At 36.0% G+C, this 20,074-nt stretch overlaps 1 protein-coding gene across 1 annotated transcript in view; it reads left to right on the forward strand.

The window, feature by feature from the left end:
* AHI1 (Abelson helper integration site 1) overlaps positions 1–20,074 on the forward strand; it is a 212,338-nt gene that overhangs the window by 58,658 nt on the left and 133,606 nt on the right. Inside the window, exons 15-18 of the mRNA XM_065931304.1 lie at positions 159–265; positions 2,734–2,852; positions 5,393–5,523; positions 7,080–7,220. Coding sequence (XP_065787376.1) covers positions 159–265; positions 2,734–2,852; positions 5,393–5,523; positions 7,080–7,220 — 498 coding nt within the window. The remainder of the gene's footprint in view (positions 1–158; positions 266–2,733; positions 2,853–5,392; positions 5,524–7,079; positions 7,221–20,074) is intronic.

A 20,074-nucleotide genomic window follows, 5' to 3' on the forward strand; every position in this document is an offset into this window, starting at 1 on the left:
GTTTGCCTTTGGGGCTTTTTTTAAACTACAGTACCTTTTAATAGCACTTCAGTTTTTGGGTTTTTTCTTAAATTGGGATGTGTTTGCCCAATTTCATACATAGTTGTTTCAACTTCTGTGTAACATTTATACCTGAGTAATTTTGTTCTTTTAAATAGGTCAGCACATGTACTCAGGAGACTGCACGGGGGTGATTGTTGTCTGGAATACGCAAGTCAAAGCCGACGATGTACAACGCTCAGTGCATCACTGGGGCATTAACAAGGTGGAGTTTCACTTCGTACTTGGGGATTTATTTGAAAAAATTGGGAAAATTCACATGACAAAGATGCAGGACATTCTGTTCACTCTTTTCAAAGGAATTAAATTTTTCTCAGTCCCTCAAAAGTCAGTTATCATGTCTTCCTGATAGCTAATTGATAACATAGTGACTTAGTGAAAATTTTCTTCATTTTGGCTGGGCTTTCCTTTCCCATTTTTGAGCCCTAAATTGCACTCTGGTATTCAGGGATCCATTGCTAAAATTTACACAAAATGAGGTATATGTTATGCTATCTATACATAACAACTTATATTTTCTGCTATTCATGTTCTTTTTTTTTCTTGGTTCAATAGCATCACTAAAAATGCCATGCTCAAGGTTTTGGTAACAGCACTATCTCTCAAAATTATGTGATCAAGATTATGTATTAATAAATATGAGGAGGTCTGTCATTTAATCACAGTATGTTTCTTTTGAAATATACAAAATTGGCCAAAACAAATGAACAATCTCATTTTTGAAGTAGAGTGTTTTTAAGATGGCTTGTATACCAAGCAACTTTGTTGGTGTATATTTAGTATGTTTTAGTTAAAAATACAAAACAAGTCATTAAATGAGTTAATTATATATATATACTTATATATATATATCTCATATATATAAATACGCTCTGCCTGTGTTCTTCGGTTTTCTTGTTCTTCATAATAGATTGTAATAGTTATCCCTGTTTGAAGAAAGGCACGTGAAAAAGAATTTCCATCAACTTTAGTTAAATCTGTTGAGTCTGTCAGATCAATTTAAAAACCAGTCTATTCTATTTTTATTCATTCTTATCTAGTCTGTCAGATTAATGAATGATGACTTGGGATTCATGTTGTAGCAATTTCATACACTTTGGAAAGAACTTTCTAATTACTTACATATTGACAAGTGATTGGCAAGGCTCCAATGGCCACATTTCTAGTCATTTGATTCTGCAATGCAGAGTCTATTGTTTATATTAAAAATCATGTGTTTTCTTTCCCTCTGTGTAGTAACCAAAAGGCAAATATACCTTGGAAATCTGCCACCTGGTGGTTACTTGAGACAGTCAAACAAAAAGTGAGGAAATTAAGGATGGGATGTCCTTTCAATAGCTTATGCCTGGGACAGATGGAGACTATGATTTCTTGCTTGGTTCTCTTCCGCCAGTGGAGTGGGGGATGCTGGCTTATGCTCATCTGTCCCTTAAGATGAAGCGTCCATGTGCTGTTTCACATACTCCTTGGTATAGAGCATGGTCTTTAACACCAGACCTTGATCATGAATATGATAAAAATATGAAGGAAATCATTAACAGATGCTACAAGCACTAAATCTGCCAACTCTTTTCTCAAATTTATTCCTGATACTTATGCAGCCTTGTTTTTGATTTTGCACATTTGCATCTGTGTAAATGTTGCTCCAGTTGCTCAAACCTTCAGCAGTGCATCTTCACCTCCAAATCATTGTAGTTGGGCTCAGTAAAATCCCCATCTGTGGTGTCAGTGTTTGAGTTTATTCTGGAACTTGTAAAAAAGTAGTTGACAGCAGGTTTCAGCACCAAGCAGCAGACCCAGGGGTTCTAGTCTGATATTCGGATTATAGCAGTTTGTACCCCACCTCTGTTGGTGCCAACCCACCTCTGAAGAGGAGACCCGCTAGGAGAAGTGAACGAAACATTAAGGGGACCTCGAGGGAGAAGAATGCTATTCAGAATTCTGACTGCAGGGTAAAGCAGACCTTCTCTTGACTCTTCAGACTTCAGACAGTTTTGTATTTGCAGTTGTTTCTTTCTCCTGGTAATCCAAACAAGAAGGGTTTTGGAAATCGTCCTTATTTATATATGGCTTGTTCAGGCAGATTCTCCTTCAGTGTTTGTGTCTTTCTTGACATCAGTAGTCAGGTCTACTTATAGACTTCTTCTGTAACCAGAAGATTTAGCTGCTTTAAGTATCCAGAAAAAACTAAAATTACAATCTAAATTGTTTCATAATAAGATGCTGATAACTTATCTTTTTCTCAACAACTGGAGGCAAATGTATGAAGAAATAATCTGAAACTGAAATAGAACTGAGAGCTAATTCTATAATTTTGAACGTAGAAATTGAGGTTTCTTATATGATGATAAACAGACAATGTAGTAATAAAAGATGTGTTTTCAGAAAGTGCTTCTTCTTTGGGAATATACTACCAACTAATTCAATTAGTGTTAGAAACACTAATTAAATATAGTGTTACTTAGCAGCCCCAAACTACATTTTATCAGCTTTATTTTCATCCTTAACTTGAACTTATTTGGAATAATTTTGCTAACAATTTTAAAACATCTTGCATTGTGCAATTAAAAACAACCTCTTAAAATTAAATGTGTATACTTAAAAGGACTTAACTTTAGACAAATTTTGTAGTTGTAATATTAATATTGCATAATCTTTTTAAACTCATTTTAGGAAATTAAAGAGAGTGAGTTTAAGGGAATCCCGATAAGTTACTTGGAGGTTCATCCCAATGGAAAACGTTTATTAATTCATACCAAAGACAGTACTTTGAGAATTATGGATCTCCGAATGTAAGTATATTTCAGTATTTGCAGGTTAAACACTCATAGAATAAGTAATGATTTAATGCATATTTATACAGTGTAGCTGTGGTTCTCAACTAGAGAATTTTGTCCCTCGGGGGACCTCTGGCAGAGTCTAGAGAAACTTAAGTGTTTATTCCAGTATCTAGTGGATTGTTAACTCAGTTACTCAGTGGTGACTCTGCGACCCCAGGGAGTGTAGCCTGCCAGGCTTCTCTGTCCCTGGAATTAGCCAGCAGGACTGATGGAGTGGGTTGTCATTTCCTCCTCCAGAGGCTCTTCCCTACCCAAGAAATGAACCCGTGTCTCCTGCTGCCCCTGCATTGGGGATAGAGACTGGAGATGATGAGCATCCCGCAGCGCATCCCCTACAACAATTATCTAACCGCAAATGTGAATAGTTTTGAAGCTGAGATGTAGTCAACTGCTTTTTATTTTCACAATAAAAAAGGAGAAACTTCTGCCATGGACTTTTATCTCTGTGACATTGGTTTAGCATAGTAGTATGATCTAATATCACGCCTGAATGAGAGGGCTTTTGACTAGCATGACACTGGCCTGGATGCTGTGGGAGAATGATAAGCAGAATTGGTTCATCGGGAGTTTAGAATGTAGTTGTACTACCTCCAAAATAACTTGCGAAACACTTGATTAGCCTACAGTGTGACATCTTCAAGGGCTGTTATAGAATCTGCTGTTCTTTTTTCTTTCTGTACATCATACCCAACATCATACCTGGAAGGTAGCAAGTATTCTATAAGTATCTTTTAATGAATATAAATATATAGTAAAAGGATTATATTTTTCATGGCAACAGTGAAGCTGAATAGCTATAATAAAGCCTTCTGTTCAAGACTGTGGAGAGTCTGGTCTTTGAGCTCAGTCTTGAAGGGTGGATAGAATTTAGATAAGATGGCAGCGTCCTCTCTAGGGTGGAAAGCCTAGAATAAAGTCAGGATGTGGGATAATAGAAGCTGTGTTCAAGGCAGAGTGAGTTAGTCCAAATGAGCTTTGGTTTCTTGCTGAGGAATGCTGAGAGACTAATCAAATAGAGATTTGAGCCAGATTTTAGAAGTCCAGGCCTGCAGAGTTTAGTTGTTCTCTTTTTAAGAAGTATAGTATTCAGCCCATGATCATGCTTGGGCTTTGGAAGAAAACTGCTTATATTCGAATACTGCCTGTTCCACCCCTTAAACTAACTGATTAGTCTCCCTGTACCTCTCTTTCCTCCTCACACAAATGGAAGAGTGCTACACCATCCTCATAAGTGTTTTGTGGGGAATAAACTAGCTTATACATGTAAAGTATTAGGTTGACCAAAAAGTTCATTTGGGTTTTTCCATAACACCTTACAGAGAAACCCTGATGAACTTTCTGACCAACCCAGTACTTAAATTAACAGAAATAGCAGAAGTTTTGACCCAGTAACCTTGGGTTTAGGAATTTATGTTAAGAAAATAATTGTGAAACAGTGCAATACACACACACACACACACACACACACACACACACACAAGATTGTTCATAGAAATCATATTCATGCTAGGGGAAACATGTTGGATAACTCTTAGGATGCTGGAAATATCCTGAGAGTTATCCAACAATAGAAAATTTCTTAAGATACATTTAGACGATATAATATATGCCTATTAAAATGATAATGCATAATTTTTATTTCCTGACATGAAAGGCCATTATTCATGGTCCATTGTTGACTGAAAAAAGCAAATAACAGAGCCGTATATGCAATATCCTCTCTGTAAACCAGTGATGATAATAGTACCTGTGCTGTGCTGGGCTATCGCTCAGTCACGTCTGACTCTTTGCGACCCCATGGACTGTAGCCCGCCAGGCTCCTCTGTCCATGGAATTCTCCAGGCAAGAATACTGGAGCGGGTTGCCATTCCCTTCTCCAGGGGATCTTCCCAACCCAGGGATCGAATCCAGGTCTCCCACATTACAGGCAGATTCTTTACCGTCTGAGCTGCCTGGCTCATAATAAGCACTGAAAATGTTAGCTGTTATTATTATTCACATATTTAAAAGCCCAGAAGGTCACATGTCGTATTTAATAGATGATTCAACAATGGTTTTTCTAATATTTCTGCAGTAATCAAGTATTCATTGATTTAAAAGTTTTTTCACATGGAAAAAATATAAGAATATAAAAATTCTGTTCATTTTTGAGTAACCAATTCAAATGTATCTTCTTTGCTCTGTAGCTAGAAATCATCTCTCTCTGTCATCCAAATCTGCAAAGGACTTTTTCTGTTCTTCTTTTGTGGCACATTCTACATTCAGTTTCTATTCTCCTTTGATGCATTTCTTCTCTCTCCTGCTAAATTATAAGCTCTCTGAGCTCTGGAACTCCCTCTCGTTTATTCTCTATCCATCGTGGAATGTATCCTGTGTGACAGATGCTCACAAGTTGCTTGTCAAATGTAAATGAAGTATTGAAAAGTTTTTCTACCACCAGTCACTGAAATGGGTAAGACAAGTTACATTTATAAAATCTTTTTGGTTTCTAGATTAGCAGCAAGGAAATTTGTAGGTGCAGCAAATTATCGAGAGAAGATTCATAGCACTTTGACACCATGTGGGACTTTTCTCTTTGCTGGAAGTGAGGATGGTATAGTATATGTTTGGAACCCAGAAACAGGTAAATAGCATTTCATTGAACTTTAAAAAGATTTGTTTTGTTTTTGATGAAGTATAACAACTGCCGTTTTATGTAATAATTTTCAAGGAAATTTTTATTTTAAGTTCTCAGTTATGTTTTTCAGAATTGGAAAGCTGATAATGAAATTCAACTACAGTCCGAATCTTATTAATTCTGTTCTTTATGGTTTTGTTATCTTAATGGATTTAGAATTTCGCATTATAATTTAAGGTTTATTCTTTCCTTGCTGGTAATGAGATATTGTTGATCTCACAGAAGTATTTAATGGGAACTGTGATACAAAATTCAGTTATGAACTGAATTTAGAGTTTAACTAGGTATACAAATGGTTAACCATCTACAGTACATTTTTACTAGAAACAAACATATTCTGTCAGAGTTTTGGATATTTGAAACTTAATAGCCATTTACCTGAATTACTATAATTCAACTTTTTCAATAAAATAAATTGTTACATTGGATAGTTCATTTGTGCTTCACTTTGCTTTTTTAAAAGAAAAGCCAAAACTACATAAATATTTGTTTAGCAATAGAAATAATTTCATAAAATTTACTTTAAAATTTCTTTAATGAGCAGCATTCGACTTCATCTTTTTTATTTTCATCCCTCCCTTTAGGCATTTTTGACTAATCAGTTCACTTAGGATTTTTTTTTTCTTCTTTGCTTTTTGAGTTCTGATTTTCAAAACTTCTGCTGTAGTCATTAATAGTATGCTGCTGCTGCTGCTGCTAAGTCGCTTCAGTCGTGTCCGACTCTGTGCGACCCCATAGACGGCAGCCCACCAGGCTCCTCCGTCCCTGGGATTCTCCAGGCAAGAACACTGGAATGGGTTGCCATTTCCTCCTCCAGTGCATGAAAATGAAAAGTGAAAGTGAAGTCGCTCAGTCATGTTTGACTCCTAGTGACCCCATGGACTGCAGCCTACAAGGCTCCTCCGTCCATGGGATTTTCCAGGCAAGAGTACTGGAGTGGGGTGCCATTGCCTTCTCTGCATTAATAGTGTGTGTGTATATATATATATATATTTATTTATTTATATTTATATTTAAAGCAAATGGTACATCAAACAGCCTCTGGAAAAAAAAAATAGAAATATTAACTCCTTACTAAACATCCCCCAACCAGAGAGTTTCTTTAGTTTTAGTCCTGATTTTCCTCCCATAGTTCTCCTTGGAGTTGTTTGTTAGTTGGCATTTACTCAGCTCTGTCAGATCTCAGATCTTTAAGATCTCTACTTCCAAGCTTTTTGTCTTTAGTTTGTGCCTTGAAACTCCATCAAGACATTGAATTGAGAAGAAGAAAAAGGAGGGCCAAGAGAATGAAAAATAATTGTTTAATATAGTGGTCGCAAAAGAGTCGGACATGACTTACCAACTAAACGACAGCTCAACTATAAGTGTTTAAGGTTTCCCTGTAAATAACATGAGATTTATTATGACTTACCTTAAATCTTTTTTTTGATAAGTTGCAGAATAATCTTCTGATGAGAAATATCTGAGATGGTACAAATTATTGAATGTCTTTTCTTATTTAGGAGACCAAGTAGCAATGTATTCTGACCTGCCATTCAAGTCACCAGTTCGAGACATTGCTTATCATCCACTTGAAAATATGGTTGCATTTTGTGCATTTGGGCAGAATGAGCCAATTCTCCTATATATTTATGATTTCCATGGTAAGTCTAATGCTTGATAAGGGGAGAATATTTAGAGTAACCTTTACATTTAGGCTGAATTAGAAATTATGAGCTCTGTGAAAACTGTCAGTCTTTGTATTAACAAAAGTCTCTTGAATGTATTATGAAGGCCAAGCAGCTTAAAAAAGATCATATTATTATAACATTTTATTTTTTCATGAGCATTTTTATTATGGAATTTAAATATCATCAAAAGTATACATAATGGTTGTGCTCTTATAATGTAATCATAGAAAGGTGGTCATCACTCTCTTCATAGATCAATTTAAATAAAATTCACCTAAAAACTATTTGGGAGTATCTCTAACTTTAAGAGGTTAAAAACATCTAGGATGTGTGAATCTGTAATGTTTTTACTTGAGTATTGAGTTAATTTCTTATTCTTTGTTTTTCTTTTTAACTAAAGCACAGTTTAAATGTTATAATTTTCTGAGAGTTTCTTAGCATAAAAAAGAAGACAAAAAAAGCACTTATAGCTGATTGACTTTGTTGTACAGCACAAACCAACACAACATAGTAAAACAATTATTCTCCAATTAAAAATAAACTTTAAAAAAGGAAGGGGAAAAAGTCAAGCCTCAGCAAAAATGCCTTTGTCTACATTAAAATCGCATTATTCTTTAATTTTGGAAAATAATAAATAGGCTTTGAATACGTTTTTAAGAAATAGTATGGCATTGTTAGAATCATTTGGATTTATTGTTTTTCATATGTTTCCTTAATTTCTGACCTGAAATTAGGATTTCGTTGTTCTGTGTGGTATTGACAGTGCTGACACTCTCAAAATTGCAGTTCCATTTTCTTCATGTGTTAATTTTTATACAAAAATAAATGGTTTTTATAGTCTCTTTAGTTTGTTTAAGATACCACTCACCATTTTTGCTAAGATGATTTACACACAATGTCATAAGTACATAAGTATATAAATATGCATTTAGATAACATTGCTGTGAAACTACTTGGACAGAATGTTTTAAATTAGTGAAATGCAAGTGGTTAAGCTCCCTACATTAACACAGTGTAAATTGGTTAATGTTTGTGATAAGTGCTAAGTTGTTAGACAGTTGAATTAAGCTGTAAACCTAAAGTTCTTGATCATAGTATGAATCTTATTTCTTTTATAGGTGAGTTATATTAGAGAATATATGTAAAATCAAGGTTTATCTTGTTTTACAGAATTTTACAGAGAAGAAATAATGAATTTCTGTAACACATATTCAGATTTACAGAACACCATTACTAATGGTGAATTGTTAAACAACACAATACCATTTACTATTACAATCAATTTAGCAAAAGTCAACACTGCCTGATCACAGGAAAAGACAAGTGGATTTCTCAAATCATCTAGTGTCCAAATTTGTTGTCTAGTTCAAATATAGGTCCTGAGACAGGTCTTTCTTTTATACATTTTTAATCTTCACAGAAAAAAGAAGAGTTATACCTCATTACTTTGTAATTGGAACTGTTATTCAGGAAATAGGTATACAGTTATTTCCTCAAACTCTTAAGGAGTTTCACAACAGTTTTCATTCAATTTCTAATTGGCTTTTGAAATTTTCACTACCAATGTAATTTCAAGCTCCACCCTTATCTTTTTTCTTCAGTTTACTTTTTGTCTTTGATATAAGCTCATCATTAGATTAGGTTTGTCCATTTGTTTTTTCAACAGTAGGTTTCTAGACGAAGGAGTCCATTCTAGAAGCACATGTAGGAAGAGCCAAGTGTTTGAAAGCATTGGTTTTGGGCTCAGTTCTCTTTCTTTGGTGATCTTGCACAAGCCTTCCTGATGATCCAATTTCCCTGTCTAGTGAATGGTCCTGCCGTTGTTCAGTTGCTCAGTTGTGTCCAACTCTTTGTGACTCCATGGACTGCCAGGCTTCCCTGTCCTTCACCATCTCCCGGAGCCTGCTCAAACTCATATCCGTTGAGTCGGGATGCCATCCAACCATCTCATCCTCTGTCGTCCCCTCCTCCTGCCCTCAATCTTTGCCAGCTTCAGGGTCTTTTCCAGTGAGGTGGCTCTTTGCATCAGGTGACCAAAGTATTGGAGCTTTAGCATCAGTCCTTCCAATGAATATTCAGGACTGATTTCCTTTAGGATTGACTGATTTGATCTCCTTGCTGTCCAGGGGACTCTCAAGAGTCTTTTCCAGCACCACAGTTTGAAGGCATCAGTTCTTCAGTGCTCAGCCTTTTTTATTATCCAACTCTCACATCTGTACATGACTACTGGAAAAATCATAGCTTTTACTCTATGGATCTTTGTAGGCAAAGTAATGTCTCTGCTTTTTAATATGCTGTCTAGGTTTGTCATTGCTTTTCTTTCAAGGTGCAAGTGTCTTTTAATTTCATGGCTGCAGTCACCGTCCACAATGATTGGGGACTGTGGTCCTACTACTACTGCTATTACCTGTCCTGCCTCAGAGTTATTTGTGAAGATGCCATTAGATGGGAACTGTGAAAGTACTTTGTAAGTTGATAAGCACCATATTAAAACAAAAAAGATAAAGTGGACTGTTATGCTCATCCAACCAGTATACACTTGACTTTATGGGAACTTTTGTTTTCATATGCTGATAGCATCTCTTTGGAATGAAACTGAAAACGGGGGTTTTTTTCTTTCTTCTTTCTGTTAGTCAGCCTTTTCCTTTTGTATCTTTCTAGCTCAATTGTTTTAGAAAATAAATGCATAAAATTAAGAGCATCATGTTATTTCCACACTATCTTACTGTAGAGGAGGGTTTCCCATGGTGTTTTAGAATTTTAAATGTTCAAATAATACACATATTAAAATTACTTTTGCAGCATCTGTCAGTGCGTTTTTGATACACTGACTTATCTTTATGAGCAAAACTCAAAAGGCTTCGACATATTTTCCCAACTCATCACTGCCTATCTTTAAAAAGAAGCATCTTTGGAAAAAGTTACGTAATCTCAAGCAATTCAAGATTTAGCACAGTTCTCATAAATAGTATATAACCATGAAAAAAAGGAAAGTTGTCTCAGACTCTATTTACTGATTAAATACAAGCCAGAATCATGAAGTCTTTAAATTTTTTCAGTGAAAATTATGGCATTTATTACTGACCTATTATAGTTTTGCCTTATATTTTATTTATCTTTTAACACAGGACTATTTTGCCCAAATTTTCTTGCCTGAAAATGAAGTTTGCATGTAGTTTTACATAAGTGTTTTCATGGTATTAAAATTGAAAGATCTAAAACAGTTACATGATTTTTTAAATAGCATTTATCAGAGCCACTGATACGTTTAGGCAATTTTCAAGGAAAATGGAGCAAGTTCTTTTTTTTTTTTTTTTTTTAATCAGCTAAATAAGCTGTGAATGAGACCACAATGGTAGCTAAATGTATCATCCATCTTTCAGTTCTAGCAAAATCTGTGAAGAGTCAGCAAGCATCTTTCCCTATTAAGCATATGTTCAGGTTGTGGTCTTCTGGGTCTTTCATTCTACTGACTTTTTGCTTTTTTTGGTAAGAAATATGATTTTTACTTTCAGAAGGCAGTTGTATTTGCCTGATGTTGAAAGAGTTAATCATCTAGTAATACAAAATTTAGTCACAAGGTACCACAAATAATGTACTTTTAGGATTCCCATAATAACAGAGTACTAGTCAGAGAAACGGCTTCTCCTGAATTAAATTTATGAAGCTAGACTTTAGCAATTAATGTTCTGTTATTAATCAATATTTGCCTACCTCAGAATGTAGGATCCTGTTACACATTTAATGGTAATTACATCTGATACAAAGCATTTTCCATGGGCCTGGAACTATTTTAAGCACTTTACATGTATTTATTTTAAGTTTTCACAATAATCTTATGAGGTTGGTACCATAATTATCCCTGTTTTTTGAGAACCAGGACTTGGATCCATACAGTCTGGACTTGGAATACATGCTTTCATTTGCTACACTAAACTTTTTAGCAGATTTCCTGAAATATTAGCTTTTGGCTGTCTAATATGCAAACTTTTTTTATTCCTACAAAACCATTTATTCTTCATCTTGGTGATATTTTTGTATTATCTTTACTTTGTTGGAGGTAGAGTTGGAGGCTTATTTGTCTTTTTTTTAAGCGGTACCTAGGCAGAATGCTGACACATATTGAATATACATGTAGTATTTTCTGTAGGATCAAGCCTAATTTTCAGTTGTCAGCATTATATAATAATTCCAGGTAATGAGCCTAATGTTTCGCTAGATGGCAGTATGTCCTCTGAGTCAGCATTAACTCTGGAGTGTGTTTGAGACAAAGCAGATCTTTATTGAGCATCTATTGTGTGCCAAGTTGATCAGGACTGTGAAACCCAGGAATCAGAACCATGTGCTTTTCCGATCTTTTATACTTCCTAAATAGTTAATTAAACCTCTGGGAGAATTTTAGTGAAACTGAAAAGCAGCCTACTATTGACAGTAAACATGAGTTTATGTATAGAATTCATATTTATTAATGATCACCTCTGTTAGTCATTGTTGATAGGTGTATTTTTCACATTGTGGCATGCTTTACCAGAGTTCATGTGATATATACCTTTACATTCCTTTAAAATTTTGTTATAGAACTTGCCCAGTAACTATACATCCATGGTGTTTGTTTATAAGGTCCTATACCTAACATGTCATATTACTGATGTGCAGTAAATCCATAGAACAGAATTGTCCACCCTTACATTTTATAAAAATAAAGAATGAAAGGCATGATCAATATGATCAATTAGTAAATTTGGGTCTAATAATAATAGTGGTAGTTGTAGTAGCTAACATTTATCAAGTATTTCTGCTATCAAGCATTTATTTGTTTATTAAGTATTCCCTACTCTAATTAGCATTTTACATACATTATCTTTACAGTCTTCCCCAGTCCCCACAAGGTAGATGCCAGCATTATCCTCATTTTGTAGAGGATAAAACTGATGCGCAGGGGAATTAACTTGTCTGACGTCACACAGTTGATAAAATGATGTTACCTGCTAGGCTGTCTAACTCCAGAGCCTGTGTCTTTAAAACATTAAACTGTCTGCCAAACTACTAATTTAGTCTTTGTATTTCCTGTTTCATGAAGTAACTGAAGAAGGTAGCTGTATATATCTGTGGTGAAATGTAGTGTTTGTTTTCAATTTTAATATTTAGGAAGACCCCTAAAAATTAAAACTTTGGTTATCTAGCTGCTGCTGTTGGGAATAATTATAATACATTAAGCCATTATATTCTCAATATAGTCCAAAATACGAATTTTATTATGTAATATTAAATTTTATTTTAATTAATATTTTAATATAACTACTTTTACAATATCTTTGCAATAAAGTAATGTCTAGTTGAAATTTGACATCTGTGGTTTTATGTATAATTTAATGGTGTTCTTGAAGTACAAATTATGAATGATTCAAAAACACATATTAATATTATACTTGGATAATATTATCCTTATATATGCTATAAGGATAATATAATCCTTATACTTGGATAAGAGTAAACTGTAATATATATAACTGATTGTAGGGTAACATTTTGGGTATCTATTATTAGGTTAGTAGGAGAAATTAAGATGGCATGGCAACCCACTCCAGTATTCTTGCCTGGAGAACCCCTTGGACAGAGAAGTCTGGTGAGCTATGTACGGTCTATAGCGTTGCATGAGCTGAACACAGCTGAAGTGATATGTCACGCATGCATGCCGAATGTTAAGGCATACTAAAGCCACCTGTTTCTCGGCCATATCCTAATGCGTCTGTTTTAATATTACACATATGGTGCATACTCTGATAGAAAGCTTGTGTCATTTAAAGATTCAGAGCCTGTTGAAAGTATAATCAACTTAAGGGGTTTGTTGGAGAAGGAGATGGCAGCCCACTCCAGTGTTGTTGCCTGGAGAATCCCAGGGACCGGGGAGCCTGGTGGGCTGCCGTCTATGGGGTTGCACAGGGTCAGACACGACTGAAGCAGCTTAGCAGCAGCAGTAATGGGTTTGAGCACAAACCAGAGCGCTGAATTCCTCATCCAGGCATTTCCTTATTCTTACATTGGTGCTTTTTAAAATGCCCCCAAAAGAAAAAAATGGTACTGTTGGAAATAGCAGTGTGGAGGGAAAGACTGGAGAAGGAACCTAGAGCATTTTGGTTCTAGACAAAAGGACGGCACTTTCTGTCTGTCATTTCTACATCTGTTGTTTCACCTGAAAAATTAAAATAATTTTCTATCTTATCTCAGTGTTTTATTAAAGGATAAAATGAAACTAGAAAGCAAAGACATGGAGCACTGATACATGAAGCAGTCTACAGCAGGGAAATCCTGGCTGTTTTCTGTAGCAGTAAACTATTTATTTCTCTAGTTTTGAAGTCTGGGAAGTCCAAGACCAAGGGACTGACAGATTCTGTGTCCAATGAGAGCCCACTTTCTGGTTCATAAGACAGCACCTTTAAGCTGTTACTTCATATGGTGGAAGGGGCAAGGGAGCTCTCCGAGGCCTCGTATAAGGGCACTAATACCATTCATGTGGGCTCTGCTCTCGTGACCCAGTCCCCTCCCCAGAGCCTCACCTCCTGATACCATCACCATGGGAGTTAGGATTTCAGGGTAGGACTTCTAGGGGAATGCAACATTCAGATCACGGAAATTCCCTTCAGGAAGCAAATGTGAAAGGAAAAGGGGGAGGATGCTATGTAACTGCAGAATGCTAGGAAACAAGAGCTGTAGACTCGCCAGTTTACACTAACAGTATTATAATTAGAAATAGAAATATTTATAAGGTGTCTGGGCTTCCCAGGTGGTGCTAGTAGTGAAGAACCCGCCTGCCAATGCAGGAGACACAAAAAGACACAGGTTCAATCCCCGGATTGGGAAGATCCCCTGGAGGAGAACATGGCAACCCACTCCAGTATCCTCTCCTGGAGAGTCCCATGGGCAGAGGGGCCTGGTGGGCTCCATCCACGGGGTCGCAAAGAGTCGGACATGGCTGAAGCGACTTAGCATGCATGCATGCATAAGGTATCCAGTGAGATAATTCGGTACAGTAACAGGGCTACGTATAGTAGCAGATGTTGACCAAAGGTATTAAATGTTGAACCAAAAGGAAATGTTACTGTTAATATAGTGTAAGAGAAAGCCTGTGCTGTTTTTTAGTTACATTTTATTATGAAGTTAATAACATGCTGCTGCTGCTAAGTCGCTTCAGTCATGTCTGACCCTTTGTGACCCCATAGACGGCATCCCACCAGGCTCCCCTGTCCCTGGGATTCTCCAGGCAAAAGTACTAGAGTGGGTTGCCATTGCCTTCTCCAGTTAATAACATAAGGACACAAATTTTACTAATGACAAACCTTGTATTCTCTTCAAATGCAAAGGGCACAGGATTAAAATATCTTATTTCCTCCATTCTTCCTCCTATAAAGATAAAAATCTCCTGAGCAAACCACTTTATTTTTTATGATTGTTTAAGGCCAGAACATACGCAAAAGCACTGAATTTATATATATAAATCAGGATAGAGTGTCAGTTATGAAAACATTTTAGGAACTTTTTAAATTATGTAAAATGTAGAATCCCAAATTTTAGATGAAAGAAGGTAAATTTAGAAGTATTTTGATGGATATAGGAAGGAAAGGAAATGACATTTCCGTTAAGCACATGTAGTTGTCACCTTTGTGTCCTCAGCACCTTGCACGTTGCTTTGCGGTACCACTCAGAACACAGCAGGAATTTCTTGTTGACCTCCAAAACTTCAGACCCCCAAAAGGCAAACAGTGTCTTTGTATTCCCAGGAACTGCTCTAGTGCACTCCTCAAAGACATGGATGGATAGAGATGAGACTGTTAGAGCTGGGAGTTTTCAACATAATTAGTTAGGTTAGAGCTAAATTAGCACAAAGAAGAGAAAATGGCAGCGTGAAGAGCTACAGTTATCAAATTGCAACATCGTACTCTAACTATGGCCTATATAGTAATGATTTAGAAAGCTTTAAGTGTTAGAAGCATAGAGCTTAAAGGAATTTCAGAAACCACCTATTATAATCTCTTTTATAGTGAAATAATCTGTACAGTCTTCTACAAATAGATATTTCTAAGTGGGTGGAGGAGGGGAAAGAATGCAATAACTATTAAGCAGCCTGTTTGTAGTATCTGAGAAACTGGTCTTTATGACTATTACTGGAGATTGTTTTATGGCTCTTCACAGAACTAGAGGAGCTAAAGATAAAGTAGGGTGTTAATTTGACTCCTTGAAATCCAGTCAGATAGGTTTTCTACAGAAGATTCCCTTTAGACAATAGAAATAAGAATTCATAATTGCCTGGGATTTATTTTTGTTATCTGCATCCATTTAGACCTTTTTAATCCTTTCTGAAAGGCATCTTAATGCTTGGAAAAATAAAGAAACAAATACTTAGGCAATGCCTTTTGTAATTTTACTAGTTAGATAAATTTCTTTTTAAAAAAAGGAAAAATGTTTAGCAAAGCATAATGCTTAAAAAATACAGTTTGGCTAGTACAGCCACTATGGAAAACAGTGTGGAGATTTCTTAAAAAACTGGAAATAGAACTGCCATATGACCCAGCAATACCACTTCTGGGCATACACACCAAGGAAACCAGATCTGAAAGAGACACGTGCACCCCAATGTTCATCGCAGCACTGTTTATAATAGCCAGGACATGGAAGCAGCCTAGATGCCCATCAGCAGATGAATGGATAAGGAAGCTGTGGTACATATACACCATGGAATATTACTCAGCCGTTAAAAAGAATTCATTTGAATCAGTTCTAATGAGATGGATGAAACTGGAGCCCATTATACAGAGTGAAGTAAGCCAGAAAGATAAAGAACATTACAGCATACTAACACATATATATGGAATTTAGAAAGATGGTAATGATAACCCTATATGCAAAACAGAAAAGGAGACACAGAAGTACAGAACAGACTTTTGAACTCTGTGGGAGAAGGTGAGGGTGGGATGTTTCGAAAGAACAGCATCTATATTATCTATGGTGAAACAGATCACCAGCCCAGGTGGGATGCATGATACAAGTGCTCGGGCCTGATGGGCTGGGAAGACCCAGAGGAATCGGGTGGAGAGGGACGTGGGAGGGGTGATCGGGATGGGGAATATGTGTAACTCTATGGCTGATTCATATCAATGTATGACAAAACCCACTGAAATGTTGTGAAGTAATTAGCCTCCAACTATTTTTAAAAAAATTAAATTAAATTAAAAAAAAGAAAAAACCTTAAAAAAAAAATACAGTTTGGCAAAAAAAACAAAATATTACCAAAATCCTACTATTCTGTATAGCCTTTGCTTATGTCAGCATTGGTGCTTCTAATGAAGTGAAATCACGGTTGACTAATGTGTATTTGCAGGCTTCCTTGTTGGCTCAGTGGTAAGGAATCCACCTGCCAGTGCAGGAGAGGAGGGTTTTATCCCCTGGAGAAGGAAATGCAGACCACTCCAGTACTCTTGCCTGGGAAATCCTATGGACAGAGGAGCCTGGCAGGCTACAGTCCACAGTGTCGCAAAGAGTCAGACACAACTCGGTGACTGAACAACACAAGGAGTCAGAAAATGCCATTAATTAGTTAAACCCAGTTTTACTTTCCATTCATAGTAGCAGAACCCAATGAAATGTTAAAAGGCCAATTGTATTGTTTTAACTTTTTATTTTGTATCGGAGTATAGCCAATTAACACTGTTGTGATAGTTTCAGATGGACAGCCAAGGGAGTCAGCCATCCGGATACATGTATCCAGTCTCCCCCAAACTCCCACCACCCAGCCCGGCACATAGCGCTGAGCAGAGTTCCCTAGGCTATGCAGTAGGAAAAGGACAATTTTAAAAAGCAAATAAGGCAGAGACCATGGGACATGATTTTTGCATCTTGATTCATTCATCCCTGACTCTTCTCCTAGTGTTAAACCTCCGGTCTTTGAGCACTTTTCTTCTATAGCTTCAAACTTTCTCTCTGTTCTTTAAACAGTCTTCTGTTTGGGGTAGAGAACTGTTCTGAGTGTTAGGAAAAGAAGTCCAAGCTGTATACTGAAAGATAACAGTCAGACCCACAAAAATCTAAGTGTTGACACAGCTACACTTCCAACTGAGAACAGACATTGGTTCTGCGGAATCACTACAAGGATGAGTGGTAAGGTGGGCTCTTTCAATTTTGTCCCCTGGTTCTTACCACTATCAAAGTCTGCAGGCAGAGAGCCCCTATTGTCCTTGAGCTATTCTCACTTAGAACCTGTGAATGAAGTAGTACATGAATATAAAAGTCAAAGACCTAAAATTGTTTATATGTGCTTTCTCAAGTCCATACATCTTGAAACCAAGGTTGATAACTTTTTTTAAAAAGTGGTCATCTTTTTGTATATTCATAATATTGCTTTATAAACTTTTTTCTTCTAATTAATAATATATTGTGAGAAACTTTCCATCGTGATGATTATACATATGTACATAATTTTAGTGGCTAAATTCTGTTTCATTAAATGAACACACTGATTTATTTAAACAACTGTTGTTGCACAATTCCACTGTTATATGTTTTTCATTATTTTAAGCAATACTTTAGTATTGCTAAAATACCTGCCTACCCTTACTCAGTTTATTCCTTGAGAAAAAAATATCTTGAGGTACAGTGGGTTAGTGGAATAGACAATAAAAGAAACAGCACTTTCCAATTTGCCCTTTTTTCCTTATTCCTGCTTTAATTATTAGTAAGGTTGGCTATATAGTTCTTATTTTGTGATTTTTCTATAACGGTCATTTGCCCATTTTTCTGTTGGATTATTTATTTTTAATTGATTTGGTGGGGATTCTGAATAATAACCCCTTCTATCACTTTTTCTTAGCAGTTTTATTGAGGTATAACTGACAATAAACTATATATATATTTTTTCTTTTTAGATTTTTTTTTTAGTGTGGACCATTTTAAAGTTTTTATCAAATTTGTTACAATGTCATTTCTGTTTTGTGTTTTGGTTTTTTGGCCTCTAGTCATGTGGGATTTTAGCTCCCTGACTAGGGACCCAACCTGTACACCTTGCATTGTAAGGCAAAGTTTTAATCATTGTACCTCCAGGGAAGTCCCCCTAAACTGCATATATTTTAAAAGTACATGCTGATAAGTCAAGACATATTTATATACTTGTAAAACTGTCACCTCAATCAAGATAATGAACATATCCATCATCCCCAGAGTTACTATGTGCTCCTTAGTCATCTCCCTACCTCCTCCTCCCACCAGGCAAACTCTGAATTAATTTGAATTTTCTAGATTTGTATATAAGTGAAACAGTATATGCCATATACTCATATTTTTTTTTTGTTCTGACTTCTTTCACTCATACTTACTTTGAAGTTTGTCTTACTTTGTGTTTTAGAGTTACTAAACACAGTGTTTTAGAAGCACACACTTTGTGTTTTAGAGTTTATCAATAGTTCCTTTTTATTTCTGAGTATTATTTTATTGTACTGCTATATCATGGTTTGTTTTTCCATTCACCTGTTGATATGCATTTGAGTTTTATTTAGTTTTTAGCGACTACAAATAAAGATGCTATGAATATTCATCTACATGTGTTTTTATAAACATATGTTTTTATTTCTCTTGAGTACATTCTCAAGAATAGAAGGGCTAGATCTCATTGCAGACATATGTTTTAAGAAGCTGCCAAACTGTTGTCTAAACTGGTTATATCATTTAATTTTCCTATCAGTAGTCTGCATTTCAGTATCTCTGTATCTTTTCAGAATTTGAGATGGCTAATCCTTTTCATTTTAGCCTTTGTAATTGGGTGGAGGGCAGTTTCATTTTGGCTTTAGTTTGCTTATATTTAATGACTGATGATGGTAACCACCTTTTTTGTGTGCCCACTTACCACCCATATTTCTTTTTCAGTGAATTGTCTGTTCAAACCTCTTGCCCACTTGTAAAATGAGCTTGTTTGTTTTCTGATTATTGAACTTTGAGAGTTAGGTTTCCTTTATACACATGGTGCTCTATCAGATATATGACTTGCAAGTATTTCTCCCTGTCTTTGGCTTTTCTTCTGTCTTAAGAGCTTTAGAGAACAGACTTTGAAATTTTTATGAAGTCCAAAATTACCATTGTTTCTTCTATGGATTTTTAAGTTGCATAATTATATAATCATGGGAATACTATTTTAAATGATTACTTTTATTCTCCTTTGTACTTACAGGCATTTAAAGTTTTTCACATCCATTTATTTTAAATGATCAAATGAGATGCCTGTGAAAGCATCCTGAAAATCACAGAGTTACAACAGAGGTGCTGTTTCTTTCCTCCTCCTACCCCTCCTCATCACCACTGTCATCAAAAACATTCAACTTCTGAGCCATCTGTTCCACTCTGGAGAATTAATCCAAAGGAAAAACTCCTTTAAAAAAACAAATTACACAAGCACTTACTCCCATATGCCCCACGTGGCTCAGACAGTAAAGAATCTGCCTGCAATGCAGGAGACCTGAGTTCGATCCCTGGGTCGGGAAGATCCCCTGGAGGAGGGCGTGGCAGCCCACTGCAGTGTTCTTGCCTGGAAAACCCCATGCACAGGCAAGCCTGGTGGGCTCTAGTCCATGGGGTCGCAAAGAATCAGGCACAGACTGAGCAATTTAGCACTTTCTTTCACTTTTCTTTACTTGCATATGGTCTATAATGGGAGAAAACAGGAAACATTTATAGGTATTTTAACAATAGGAGCTACATAAATAAACTGTGGTGCTTCTTTCAATGAGATATTGTAAGGCATTTATAAATGGTAATTATACACTTGTAGAAATAGAAAAAAATTACAT

The sequence above is a fragment of the Muntiacus reevesi genome, chromosome 3 (assembly GCF_963930625.1).
Source record: "Muntiacus reevesi chromosome 3, mMunRee1.1, whole genome shotgun sequence".
NCBI lineage: Eukaryota > Metazoa > Chordata > Mammalia > Artiodactyla > Cervidae > Muntiacus > Muntiacus reevesi.